This window comes from Ylistrum balloti, unplaced genomic scaffold (genome assembly GCF_031769215.1).
Source record: "Ylistrum balloti isolate Yb309-2 unplaced genomic scaffold, AGI_CSIRO_Ybal_v1 Utg370118, whole genome shotgun sequence".
NCBI lineage: Eukaryota > Metazoa > Mollusca > Bivalvia > Pectinida > Pectinidae > Ylistrum > Ylistrum balloti.
This window is the reverse complement of record NW_026782136.1, coordinates 115,494-128,604: the sequence shown is the minus strand read 5'-3', so window position 1 is coordinate 128,604 and position 13,111 is coordinate 115,494. Positions and strand designations below refer to the sequence as shown.

Below are 13,111 nucleotides of genomic sequence, written 5' to 3'. Positions count from 1 at the left end.
TTAATGTCACACAGGAAATAAAGACTGATTCAGAAAATCGTTATCAGATTACCAGTCCAAGGCCAGGATTAAGTTTGATGGCCACTATACACCATACGTTGAACAATTGGTAGCATAAAGCAAGATAATGCATGTTTGCAACTGAGTTCTTATATAATTCCAAATCGTCGACAAGACGTCTACGAGTTAAATTGATATGTCATTAGAGCTGGACTCTGTCTAGTTGATTTATCCGGGAAACGGAAGTCTCAATATTGATATTCATAGCTTTAATCCCAACTCTCCCACTCTCCACTCCCCCCACGTAAAAAAAAAAAAAAACCAGAAAATTAAAACGAAAAAAGAACAAAATCTTGACGTAAGAAATGGCTCGAAAATACGGCATATTCAATGACAATTTTCATTTTAAATAATTACTACGCCATATGTTGATGGCGGGGATATCATAATAGGGTTACCCTGATGCCTGCTATGTGATCAGATAAACTGCTTAATTATTTTATTTATTTCTTTATGGTTACGTGTCGCCTTTAATTATTACTACAGATAAGATAGGCCTGTGATGAATCATAATTGACCGTTCCGCATGAGCAGGCAAAGCTCAGCGTTAACTTTTTTTTCTAAATCACACATGCCCATTCGTTTTCGGAAGTTTATGAAATATTATTTTACAACTTGAATCGATTGCGGGACTTTAAAGTCAATACATTACTGAAAGAGAAATTAAAGGGGAACAACTCTAATAAAAAATAAGTGCCAGGACCGCCATATTCGAAAGAACCGGATCTTGTTATGGCGACAGAACATCGATCTTCAGTTAAACAGTTGGTATCTTAAATTTTCAAAGTCTTGCTGATTCACTTATTCTGTGAATTATGTCCATGTGATAATTTCGGTAATTTCGAATGTCGCCATGAAGTATATATCTAGAGCTGAAGTACTGTTGACGATAAGCCTTTTGCACTCGTCACGGTTTGTGCTTTGTCATTCCATAACTGAAAATGTTGGTCCGGGTTACCACTGTATGAACGTCACGAAGGCCTTCCATCAACCTGTGGTATCTGATGGTAACAGCATAGGTAAATATATATCTACATTCAGTATTCGATAGACTTGTATTTTCTTATTTGCTTGTTACTGTATCGCGCATCTTACTGTTTACTGTCAGATTTAAATGTAGGCCAAACTAAATGCTACCCTCATATCCTCAGTTCTCGCTCCACCCCATTCACCACAGAAAAAGACCGGTTTTAGGCAGTCTGTTACTCTAAATTTCCACATCATATAGCCTGTGTTTTGTTTCGAGTGTTCTCGTGAGCAGAGGATGAACTATGCAATTCAAGTGAGAGTTAAAAACCCTCATAGGGCAACAATAAAAGTAGAAATAATTTACTATTATAGGGTCAATAGCCAAGTGACACTACCTGTTTATACGTAACATAACACTGACATGTTTGATACTCACAGAACGTCCTATAAACACTGACATGTTTGACACTATCACCAGGTCTTATAAACATTGGCATGTTTGACACTGTCAGATCGTCCTGTAAACATCGACATGTTTGACACTGTCAGAACGTCCTATAAACTTTGACATATTTGACAATGTCAACAGGTCCTATAAACATTGACATGTTTGACAATGTCAGATCGTCCTGTAGACACTGACATGTTTGACACTGTCAGATCGTCCTGTAAACATTGACATATTGTACACTGTCATATCGTCCTGTAGACACTGACATGTTTGACACTGTCATATCGTCCTGTAAACACTGACTTGTTTGACAATGTCATAACGTCCTATAAACATTGACATGTTTGACAATGTCAGATCGTCCTGTAGACACTGACATATTTTACACTGTCATATCGTCCTGTAGACACTGACATGTTTGACAGTCATATCGTCCTGTAAACACTGACATGTTTGACAATGCCAGATCGTCCTGTAGACACTGACATGTGTGACAATATCACCAGGTCCTATAAACAGTGACATGTTTGACAATGTCATAACGTCCTATAAACATTGACATGTGTGACAATATCACCAGGTCTAATAAACATTGACATGTTTGACAATGTCACCAGGTCCTATAAACATTGACATGTGTGACAATGTCACCAGGTCTAATAAACATTGACATGTTTGACAATGTCAGAACGTCCTGTAAACATTGGCATGTGTGACAATATCACCAGGTCCTATAAACATTGGCATGTGTGACAATATCACCAGGTCCTATAAACATTGACATGTGTGACAATGTCACCAGGTCCTATAAACACCGACATGTTTGACAATGTCAGAACGTCCTGTAAACATTGGCATGTGTGACAATGTCACCGGGTCCTATAAACATTGACATGTTTGACAATGTCACCAGGTCCTATAAACAATGACATGTTTGACAATGTCAGAACGTCTTGTAAACATTGGCATGTGTGACAATGTCACCAGGTCCTATAAACATTGACATGTTTGACACTGTCAGATCGTCCTGTAAACATCGACATGTTTGACAATGTCAGAACGTCCTATAAACACTGACATGTGTGACAATATCACCAGGTCCTATAAACATTGACATGTTTGACAATTTGAGAACGTCCTATAAACATTGGCATGTTTGAAACACTGTTAGCACGTCCTGTAAACATTGGCATGTTTGAAACACTGTTAGCACGTCCTGTAAACATTGGCATGTTTGACATTAACAATATGTCATGTAAGAAAACACGTTTGACTGACAAACGCTGAGTATTCGTTATTGATATTGTATCTATTCTTTGCATCATTGTTATTCCATTATTATGGGAGGGGGGGTTTATTATCATTTCAATTTTTGTTGTTATTTCTGAATTAATTTGTTTTCAATTGCAGTTTTCTGAGTTGTAACAATAATAGACAGATAATTGTCGAAGATTGATTTCAAAGTTTAGCTAACATGTTAATTAGGACTAGAACATTTTTTTCTCCCTGACAGCGTTTTCCCTTTGAACGAAGGAAATTCTAAAGATAAAATCAACAAATTTAGGGTTGTTGTTTTTTTTATTTTTTGAATTCCGGCCTTAATTGGTGTGCAGTTGTTGAAGAGTTTCCTACAAATAAAGCCGATCTTGTCTATGATCTGATGTGCAGACCGTCTGAAGTTTGTAACATTAAGTGTTCTCAGTTACCATCACTTCGTGTAAATTAAAACTAGGAAGTGTACAGCTTTGTCAGGGCCATAAAGCGGTAGCCGATATCCTGTATCAATACATTTCAGTTCGGCGTTAACTTCATGTTACGCTTTTATCTGTAGAAAAGAGTTTCATCTCGAATGTTTTATGCAGTGTCTGTCGCGACCGAACATGCGGACCTTGGGACGAGCAGATGGCCAGTTGGAGACGTCCAGATTGCCGTTATTATTGTCATGTATCCTCACTAAAGTTAGATAATGCGCTTTCTGTGTTATCTCATTTACAATATATGTGTTAAACTCCAAAATCCGGAAAAAAATTTAACAGTACTGTGTATACCAACACATGATAATATTGACTGTGCACCACGTGTGATAACTCCTATTAAAAAGTTGGTATTTTCAGTTACCTAGTGATGGTTCAGTCACCTACGCCTAGCCCATAAAACTACTATTAACGAATTTTCATTTTACATAACGACGGGAAAATCTATTGTTAGGTTTGACAAAAAAAAAACTCAATGTTATGAATCGTTTGTCATCTTAAATACACGCATACTCATTTTGCGGGCTTCTCTCATAACTATTTACGACATTTAGAATGCTGCAATATCGAATTTTGGACGTCATATTTAAAAACTTCCTCCAAAGAGAGAACTTATCAGCAGGTAAAAACTAAATATTGAAGCAGAACAAAGTGTTAATTATCTGGAATGATTAATCGCCATTTTAATCGTGTAGTACAGTAATATAGCTACATACATGTAAATTTACACAGTGTTCCTTATCAAAACTAAAAATATTGCTCATAATCGATTTTCTCCGCCAGTTTTAACTATTTCTACTTTAATATTGTCGCATGTTGTGCCTGAATGCTGCAATTTTTTTTAATTTATCGTTCAAATTATTTGCTGACTTAACATTTGAATACATTTCAGCGATTTTACCCCGTCTTGTCTTCTGTTACAATTAATTTTTTCATTTATTTGTCTTCTTTAATCTATAAATTGCATGAATAGTTTGATTTCCGAAGCTTTCTTGATGAAGTACGGACTATTGAGCCACTGGATGCACTGAAGTTCTCCAGAACAATACCAGCACCAATGTTTTTAAAAGATTAAACTGGTTCCAGCGGACTCACGGGTGACGAGGAGATAATTGTGTACTTTCAGAACGTTTTACAGGATGATCAATACATTCTTCTCACTTGTCTACGAATGAAAAATGACTTTAACAGTATAATTAGGTTTTAGTGTATATAGTTAAGGATTGTAGTGCACAATTGTTTTAAGTAGAAACGTATATATCTAATTTTGGATAATAAAGGGGACAGATGGCCTATACCGTGAATAGTCGTTGACGAACCAGAGCCTTCACGGAACCTACAGTTCATTATCGGAGACTCAATAACTGGATCATTAGATGCAAATAAATGACGGGGTTCCACTTGTGTTTGAAAATTACTGACTTCCATTTTTCACGCATGGTAAAATTCAATGGCGTTATTTTGTGATACTTTTAAATGTGATATATAACAATGAACTTATCTAGTGAAATTTCGTTTGATGAATATACATATCTACATAGATTTCACAATAACTTGTCCCATCGACAACATTTGATATGCAGTGTATACAACATGCCGTTTTGATTGGTCAATTATTAAAACGATGTTACAAATATTTTCCTTATATCATGTAACTGTAGCCAGTACTGTTACGTCATCATCCGGAATGGTCAACTGTGAAATATCCTGATCCGTGCAGCTTACCATCTATAACATTGCATCCAGGCATGAAACGTTAGGAGTTACGACCTCTACCGTAACATTCAGGCATGAAACGTTAGGAGTTACGACCTCAACCGTAACATTCAGGCATGAAACGTTAGGAGTTACGACCTCTACCGTAACATTCAGGCATGAAACGTTAGGAGTTACGACCTCTACCGTAACATTCAGGTATGAAACGTTACTAGTTACAACCTCAACCGTAACATTCAGGTATGAAACGTTACTAGTTACAACCTCAACCGTAACATTCAGGTATGAAACGTTAGGAGTTACGACCTCGGCCGTAACATTCAGCCATGAAATGTTAATATTTACGACCTCAACCGTAGCATTCAGGTATGTATGAAGCTACAGGTAATATGACTTTATCATGAATAAATAAACAAATGAAAAATTCGGCACTTGAAAGGTTTTTACTTGCTACAGCAAACATTGTACAAGCTGTAGACTTAACAAATCACGCACAGATGTAGGCTCTATCAATGAAAAATACTTTCAGCACTTAAATGTCCATATATATTGCATAACATTGTGACTTAACCTCTTTTTGTCTCTCATTCTAATTTGCCACCAGATATATGATGACGTGCTTAACTTGTATTTTCACAGACCTGGATCCTCACGAGCACTGTGTGCCCTGCTATTTTCCCCAGAATTGTCTGGACAATAACACGTGCGCCAAGGGAACTTACGGTGTCACCTGTGAGAAATGTGACCATAGGGATTCAAAAACAGGTACCTGGGAGTTTAATACATATTTAATGAGATTTTTGTTACATTTCCTAAATTCTGTGATGTATGTATAAATGATATTTTATCTCTCTTTCTTATTATCAAACTTGAATGAAATAAAAAAAAATCAAGTTTAAACCTATTCGACTAGTAATACTTGACGTTATGGCGACTACGAAATTAATGGAGTTTCGTCGCGGTTTTCTCGCCTTGTGTATATATATATATTGCATACTGTTCTAAAGTTGTATGATATAAAAAAATTTAAATATAATTTATATAGTTATGGGCTGCTGTGACTCCCTGTCTACATTTGGACTTTTCTTTCGAGCACTTTGGATTTCCCTCAATCGCTTCAAAATTTAGGCCCTTGGCATCACAGACGAGTCATATAAGGATAAAACAGCTGTGTAATATAGTATTACTCACTGATTGGCTCTACTGTATCTAACTCTATTCACTTGTGTGTATTTTGTACAATAGTCTTGTCACATAAAGAAAGGATACACTTTCCATATAAACGTAAACGTTTTAGCGAGGAAAGTTTCAATTTAAAGGTGAAATTTACTCCCTGGTATTTTGTCTTTTTGCTCCATTTATTCGTACAACGTTAAATGCCAATTTGGTCCTCTATTCTCCCCGGACATATTTGTGATAATTTGTGCACTGTACTGGGGTATATAGGGTATATAGCTTATTGAAGTGACAGACCGTTTTTGTGGTATCGCTAACACTTTTTTACGTTACAATAGACTTCTCCGTACGTTACACCAGGACTATTGTAGTAAACAAGCCTGATAAAACCAACGCGACTTGACTTCCACGCGACTTCTATCTCTGTTAACCCTTCCTGAAATCTGAAAAAAAATGCATTCAGTTAAAAAATCCCAGTGAAATCAATTATTTTATGAATTACTGTTGTTGGCTTGAACGGAAGCGCAATAGGGTAAGTATTTGGAAAGGAATGGACTAACAGAATTGAAACAGGTGACTCCTATACCTGTGTATTCTAGACAGGTGACTCCTATACCTGTGTATTCTAGACAGGTGACTCCTACACATTTGTATTCTAGACAGGGGACTCCTACGCATTTGTATTCCAGACAGGAGACTCCTACACATTTGTATTCCAGACAGGGGACTCCTACGCATTTGTATTCTAGACAGGTGACTCCTACACATTTGTATTCTAGACAGGGGACTCCTACACATTTGTATTCTAGACAGGAGACTCCTACACATTTGTATTCTAGACAGGTGACTTCTATACCTTTGTATTCTAGACAGGTGACTCCTACACATTTGTATTCTAGACAGGGGACTCCTACACATTTGTATTCTAGACAGGAGACTCCTACACATTTGTATTCTAGACAGGAGACTCCTACACATTTGTATTCTAGACAGGAGACTCCTACGCATTTGTATTCTAGACAGGGGACTCCTACACATTTGTATTCTAGACAGGGGACTCCTACACATTTGTATTCTAGACAGGAGACTCCTACACATTTGTATTCTAGACAGGAGACTCCTTCACATTTGTATTCCAGACAGGAGACTCCTACGCATTTGTATTCTAGACAGGTGACTCATATACCTGTATATTCCAGACAGGTGACTCCTATGCCTGTATATTCCAGACAGGCGACTCCTATGCCTGTATATTCCAGACAGGTGTCTCCTATGCCTGTATATTCCAGACAGGTGACTCCTATGCCTGTATATTCCAGACAGGGGACTCCTATACCTGTATATTCCAGACAGGTGACTCCTATACCTTTGTATTCTTTAAAATTGATTAATGAAAAATGAATACTTTTTAAAGATTTTTTTTATTTTTGCATATATAAATCAAGTGTATCATCTCATGAACCACACACCTGAATAGGTTAATTGATAATTGTGAAAAGGAAATCCTTATCCGTTGATCAACAGCCTGGATATGTAAATTTTTGCGTTATATAAAATAACGCATGCGCACAAATCACCGTCGCCTGTAAACAGAAATGGCTTTTCGCCTGATTGGGCCGAGAAATTGTTGCTGAAAAACGGGATTTTAATTATTTGGTCACTATGTATACGGTCGTTGTTATTTCTGCCTGCCATCGTAAGTTCGCGTTTACAAAATAAAATGCCTCGTTTTCAAAACTAATACGTGACGTTATCAGCGCTAATTTCAGAGGAGTTTACCGAATCAAAGAAGTGGTCAAGCTGGACATTGGAAATCGAGTGTGAATTTCGTGATAGCATAGAAACGTGAATGAAAACGCATAAAACACGTGCAATCAGTATCGTTTTTAAACTATCATGTTATCGGTATGACACACAATCTTTTGCGTAAATTGTTACAATTGTATCGCACCTTTTTCAGACAACAAAGTTGATATGCCCCGATATTAATCACCAAGCATTCCCTAAGGGAAGACAATCGGAAGACCTCTAGTTTTATTCAAGTAACTTGCACTAAAATGAATTCAATGGTATACACGAGAGAACTGTCAATGGGACTTTATGAGTTCATAATGCACCTTAACTCCATTACGTTATGGCTGGGACATATTTAATCAACAGATAATATTAACGACCGAGCGATCCATCGCTACACGTTCTCAAGATAATCACTTAACTTAAAATCAAACTGACATTTATTTGAGAATTGAAGATATAATTTAACTGAAGAATTATTATTCACCGTGTAGTACCAATCCGTGGTTATACGGGGGCAATAACGGCATTAATTCTGGTCCAAATTTAACATCACTTAACGTTATAAGCTTTACGAGCAAAAAAATTCAAGAAAGAAATAAAAGAAAGTTTGGGACATTTTCTTGTTACATAGATCTTTGTAGGTATGACAGCGTATGGTTGTAATCAAATTTATACTAAGTACTGATTTTCGCTAGCAATCAGCGATATTTTTTTTATTTTGTTTGACAACAGAAAACTGAACATAGAAAAAATTTCAGAAAAAAAAAACCACTGTAAGTGATGAAATATATTTTCTTCTTATTTCAAAGATTGTATGTAGCCATTTAAACAGTACGAGTTTTAAAATCTGTTTTAACTCGCAGAATATCATCGAGTTGGGAACCACTGTGTGGCTTGTCTGTCTGGACCATGGTCAGTTTTAACTTTTGGAGTGTTTGTCCTTCTCCTATTTCTCGTCTCATTGGTCAACGGGTTTACTGTGTCTGTTTTTACAAAGGTTAGTCCAACGTTTTACCTAAATACCTATAATACACACATATCTCACACCTAAAATATACACATACCTCACACCTACAATACACACATACCTCACACCTACAATATATACACATACCTCACACCTACAATATACACACATACCTCACACCTACAATATATACACATACCTCACACCTACAATATATACACATATACATCACACCTACAATATACACATATACCTCACACATACAATATATACACATATACATCACACCTACAATACACACATATCACACATACACCTACAATCACACACATACACATATACACACCTACAATACACACATACACACCTACAATACACACACACATACCTCACACCTACAATATATACACACATACCTCACACCTACAATACACACATACCTCACATCTACAATACACACACATACCTCACACCTACAATATACACACATACCACACATACCTCACACACAATACACACATACCTCACACACACATACACATACCTCACACCTACAATATACACACATACCTCACACCTACAATACACACATACCTCACACCTACAATATACACACATACCTCACACCTACAATACACACACACATACCTCACACCTACAATACACACATACCTCACACCTACAATATACACACATACCTCACACCTACAATACACACATACCTCACACCTACAATATACACATACCTCACACCTACAATATACACACATATACCTCACACCTACAATATACACACATACCTCACACCTACAATATACACACATACCTCACACCTACAATACACACATACCTCACACCTACAATATACACACATACCTCACACCTACAATATACACACATACCTCACACCTACAATACACACATCACACCTACACACACATACAATCACACACAATACAAACATACACACCTACAATATACACACACATACCTCACACCTACAATACACACACATACCTCACACCTACAATATACACATACCTCACACCTACAATACACACATACCTCACACCTACAATATACACACATACCTCACACCTACAATATACACAAATACCTCACACCTACAATATACACACATACCTCACACCTACAATATACACCCATACCTCACACCTACAATATACACATACCTCACACCTACAATATACACACATACCTCACACCTACAATATACACACATACCTCACACCTACAATATACACACATACCTCACACCTACAATATACACACATACCTCACACCTACAATATACACACATACCTCATACCTACAATACACACATACCTCACACCTACACACATACCTCACACCTACAATATACACATATACACACCTATACACACACCTCACACCTACAATACACACACATACCTCACACCTACAATATACACACATACCTCACACCTACAATATACACACATACCTCACACCTACAATATACAAACATACCTCAAACCTACAATATACACACATACCTCACACCTACAATACACACATACCTCACACCTACAATATACACACATACCTCACACCTACAATATACACACATACCTCACACCTACAATACACACATACCTCACACCTACAATATACACACATACCTCACACCTACAATATACACACATACCTCACACCTACAATACACACACATACCTCACACCTACAATACACACATACCTCACACCTACAATATACACACATACCTCACACCTACAATATACACACATACCTCACACCTACAATATACACATACCTCACACCTACAATATACACACATACCTCACACCTACAATATACACATACCTCACACCTACAATATACACACATACACACATACCTCACACCTACAATATACACATACCTCACACCTACAATATACACACATACCTCACACCTACAATATACACACATACCTCACACCTACAATATACACACACATACCTCACACCTACAATATACACACATACCTCACACCTACAATATACACACACATACCTCACACCTACAATATACACATACCTCACACCTACAATATACACACATATACCTCACACCTACAATATACACATACCTCACACCTACAATACACACATACCTCACACCTACAATACACACACATACCTCACACCTACAATACACACATACCTCACACCTACAATAAACACATACCTCACACCTACAATACACACACATACCTCACACCTACAATACACACATACCTCACACCTACAATATACACATACCTCACACCTACAATATACACACATACCTCACACCTACAATATACACATACCTCACACCTACAATACACATATACCTCACACCTACAATACCCATATACCTCACACCTACAATACACACATACCTCACACCTACAATATACACACACCTCACACCTACAATACACACATACCTCACACCTACAATATACATATACCTCACACCTACAATACACATATACCTCACACCTACAATACACACATACCTCACACCTACAATATACACATACCTCACACCTACAATACACACATACCTCACACCTACAATATACACATATCTCACACCTACAATACACACATACCTCACACCTACAATACACACATACCTCACACCTACAATATACACATATCTCACACCTACAATACACACATACCTCATATCTACAATACACACACATACCTCATACCTAAATTATCAAAGCTGACATGAAAAAAACGAAACTGAATGAAACGCGCATTCGGGATAAGTTTGCATGATATATGTATTTTTTCCATACCAGCATGAAACTTAAATGTTCCTGTCAAAAGCTTGTCATCATCTGTTGAAATACGTTTCAAAAGTTAGAAAAAAAACCCACACAGCACATGAATAAATAAATATTGTATTATTCCATAAAGTATAATCCTCGAACACATCACTACGCATTAGATCTAGCGTGACGTGAGTGACGTCATTGGCGACTAATTCACATCACTTTCAGTCAATCAAAATACAGTCATTAGAGGGTTTATCATTAAGTTCTGTTTACTACTCGCCAAGCAGTGAGTATCCAGTGATGAAATAACAGGAGTGACAGGTAGTCTAACTAGAAGTAACACACGAGTCCGCGGACGATAGATAGTAAACACGAATTCCATTAATAAAGAAAATTAGTCTTGACATAGCCACCACCACGTGTCGTGTTGCCATTGACTCCTCCAATCACTATCAAGTGGGCGGAGCTAGATTTTTTTCAATGAAAAAAATTGACAAATTAGAAAGCAGCAATTTAAACAGAGAAAATTCAATGATGAACGTAAAATTTACCCCTATACATGACACCTAAATTATACATACATATTCCTCTATATATATAAATACACATATATGTATACCTCACAGCAAAGATGCTCTCAAAAATATGAATAATTGCTACCTCTATAACAAGTTGGATTTTGTAATAAAACCCTGGGAAGTTTATTCTACTTAATACCCAAACATGTTTCTTCCCTATAACATATGTACTGTATACATCACACCTACAATGTACAGTGTACTGTATACATCACACCTACAATGTACAGTGTACTGTATACATTACACATACAATGTACAGTGTATACATCACACCCACAATGTACAGTGTATACATCACACCCACAATGTACAGTGTACTGTATACATCACACCTACAATGTACAGTGTACTGTATACATTACACCTACAATGTACAGTGTACTGTATACATCACACCTACAATGTACAGTGTACTGTGTACATCACACCTACAATGTACAGTGTACTGTATACATTACACCTACAATGTACAGTGTACTGTATACATCACACCTACAATGTACAGTGTACTGTGTACATCACACCTACAATGTAGAGTGTACTGTATACATCACACCTACAATGTAGAGTGTACTGTATACATCACACCTACAATGTACAGTGTATACATCACATCTACAATGTACAGTGTAAACATCACACCTACAATGTACAGTGTACTGTATACATCACACCTACAATGTACAGTGTATACATCACACCTACAATGTACAGTGTATACATCACACCCACAATGTACAGTGTAAACATCACACCTACAATGTACAGTGTATACATCACACCCACAATGTACAGTGTAAACATCACACCTACAATGTACAG

General features: G+C 36.9%; 1 protein-coding gene across 1 annotated transcript in view; it reads left to right on the top strand.

Annotated features, from left to right (window-relative positions):
* Nucleotides 1-913: 913 nt before the first annotated feature.
* LOC132550287 (uncharacterized) overlaps nucleotides 914-13,111 on the top strand; it is a 38,911-nt gene continuing 26,713 nt past the window's right edge. The window contains exons 1-4 of the mRNA XM_060214332.1: nucleotides 914-1,067; nucleotides 5,329-5,334; nucleotides 5,590-5,715; nucleotides 8,787-8,920. Coding sequence (XP_060070315.1) covers nucleotides 914-1,067; nucleotides 5,329-5,334; nucleotides 5,590-5,715; nucleotides 8,787-8,920 — 420 coding nt within the window. The remainder of the gene's footprint in view (nucleotides 1,068-5,328; nucleotides 5,335-5,589; nucleotides 5,716-8,786; nucleotides 8,921-13,111) is intronic.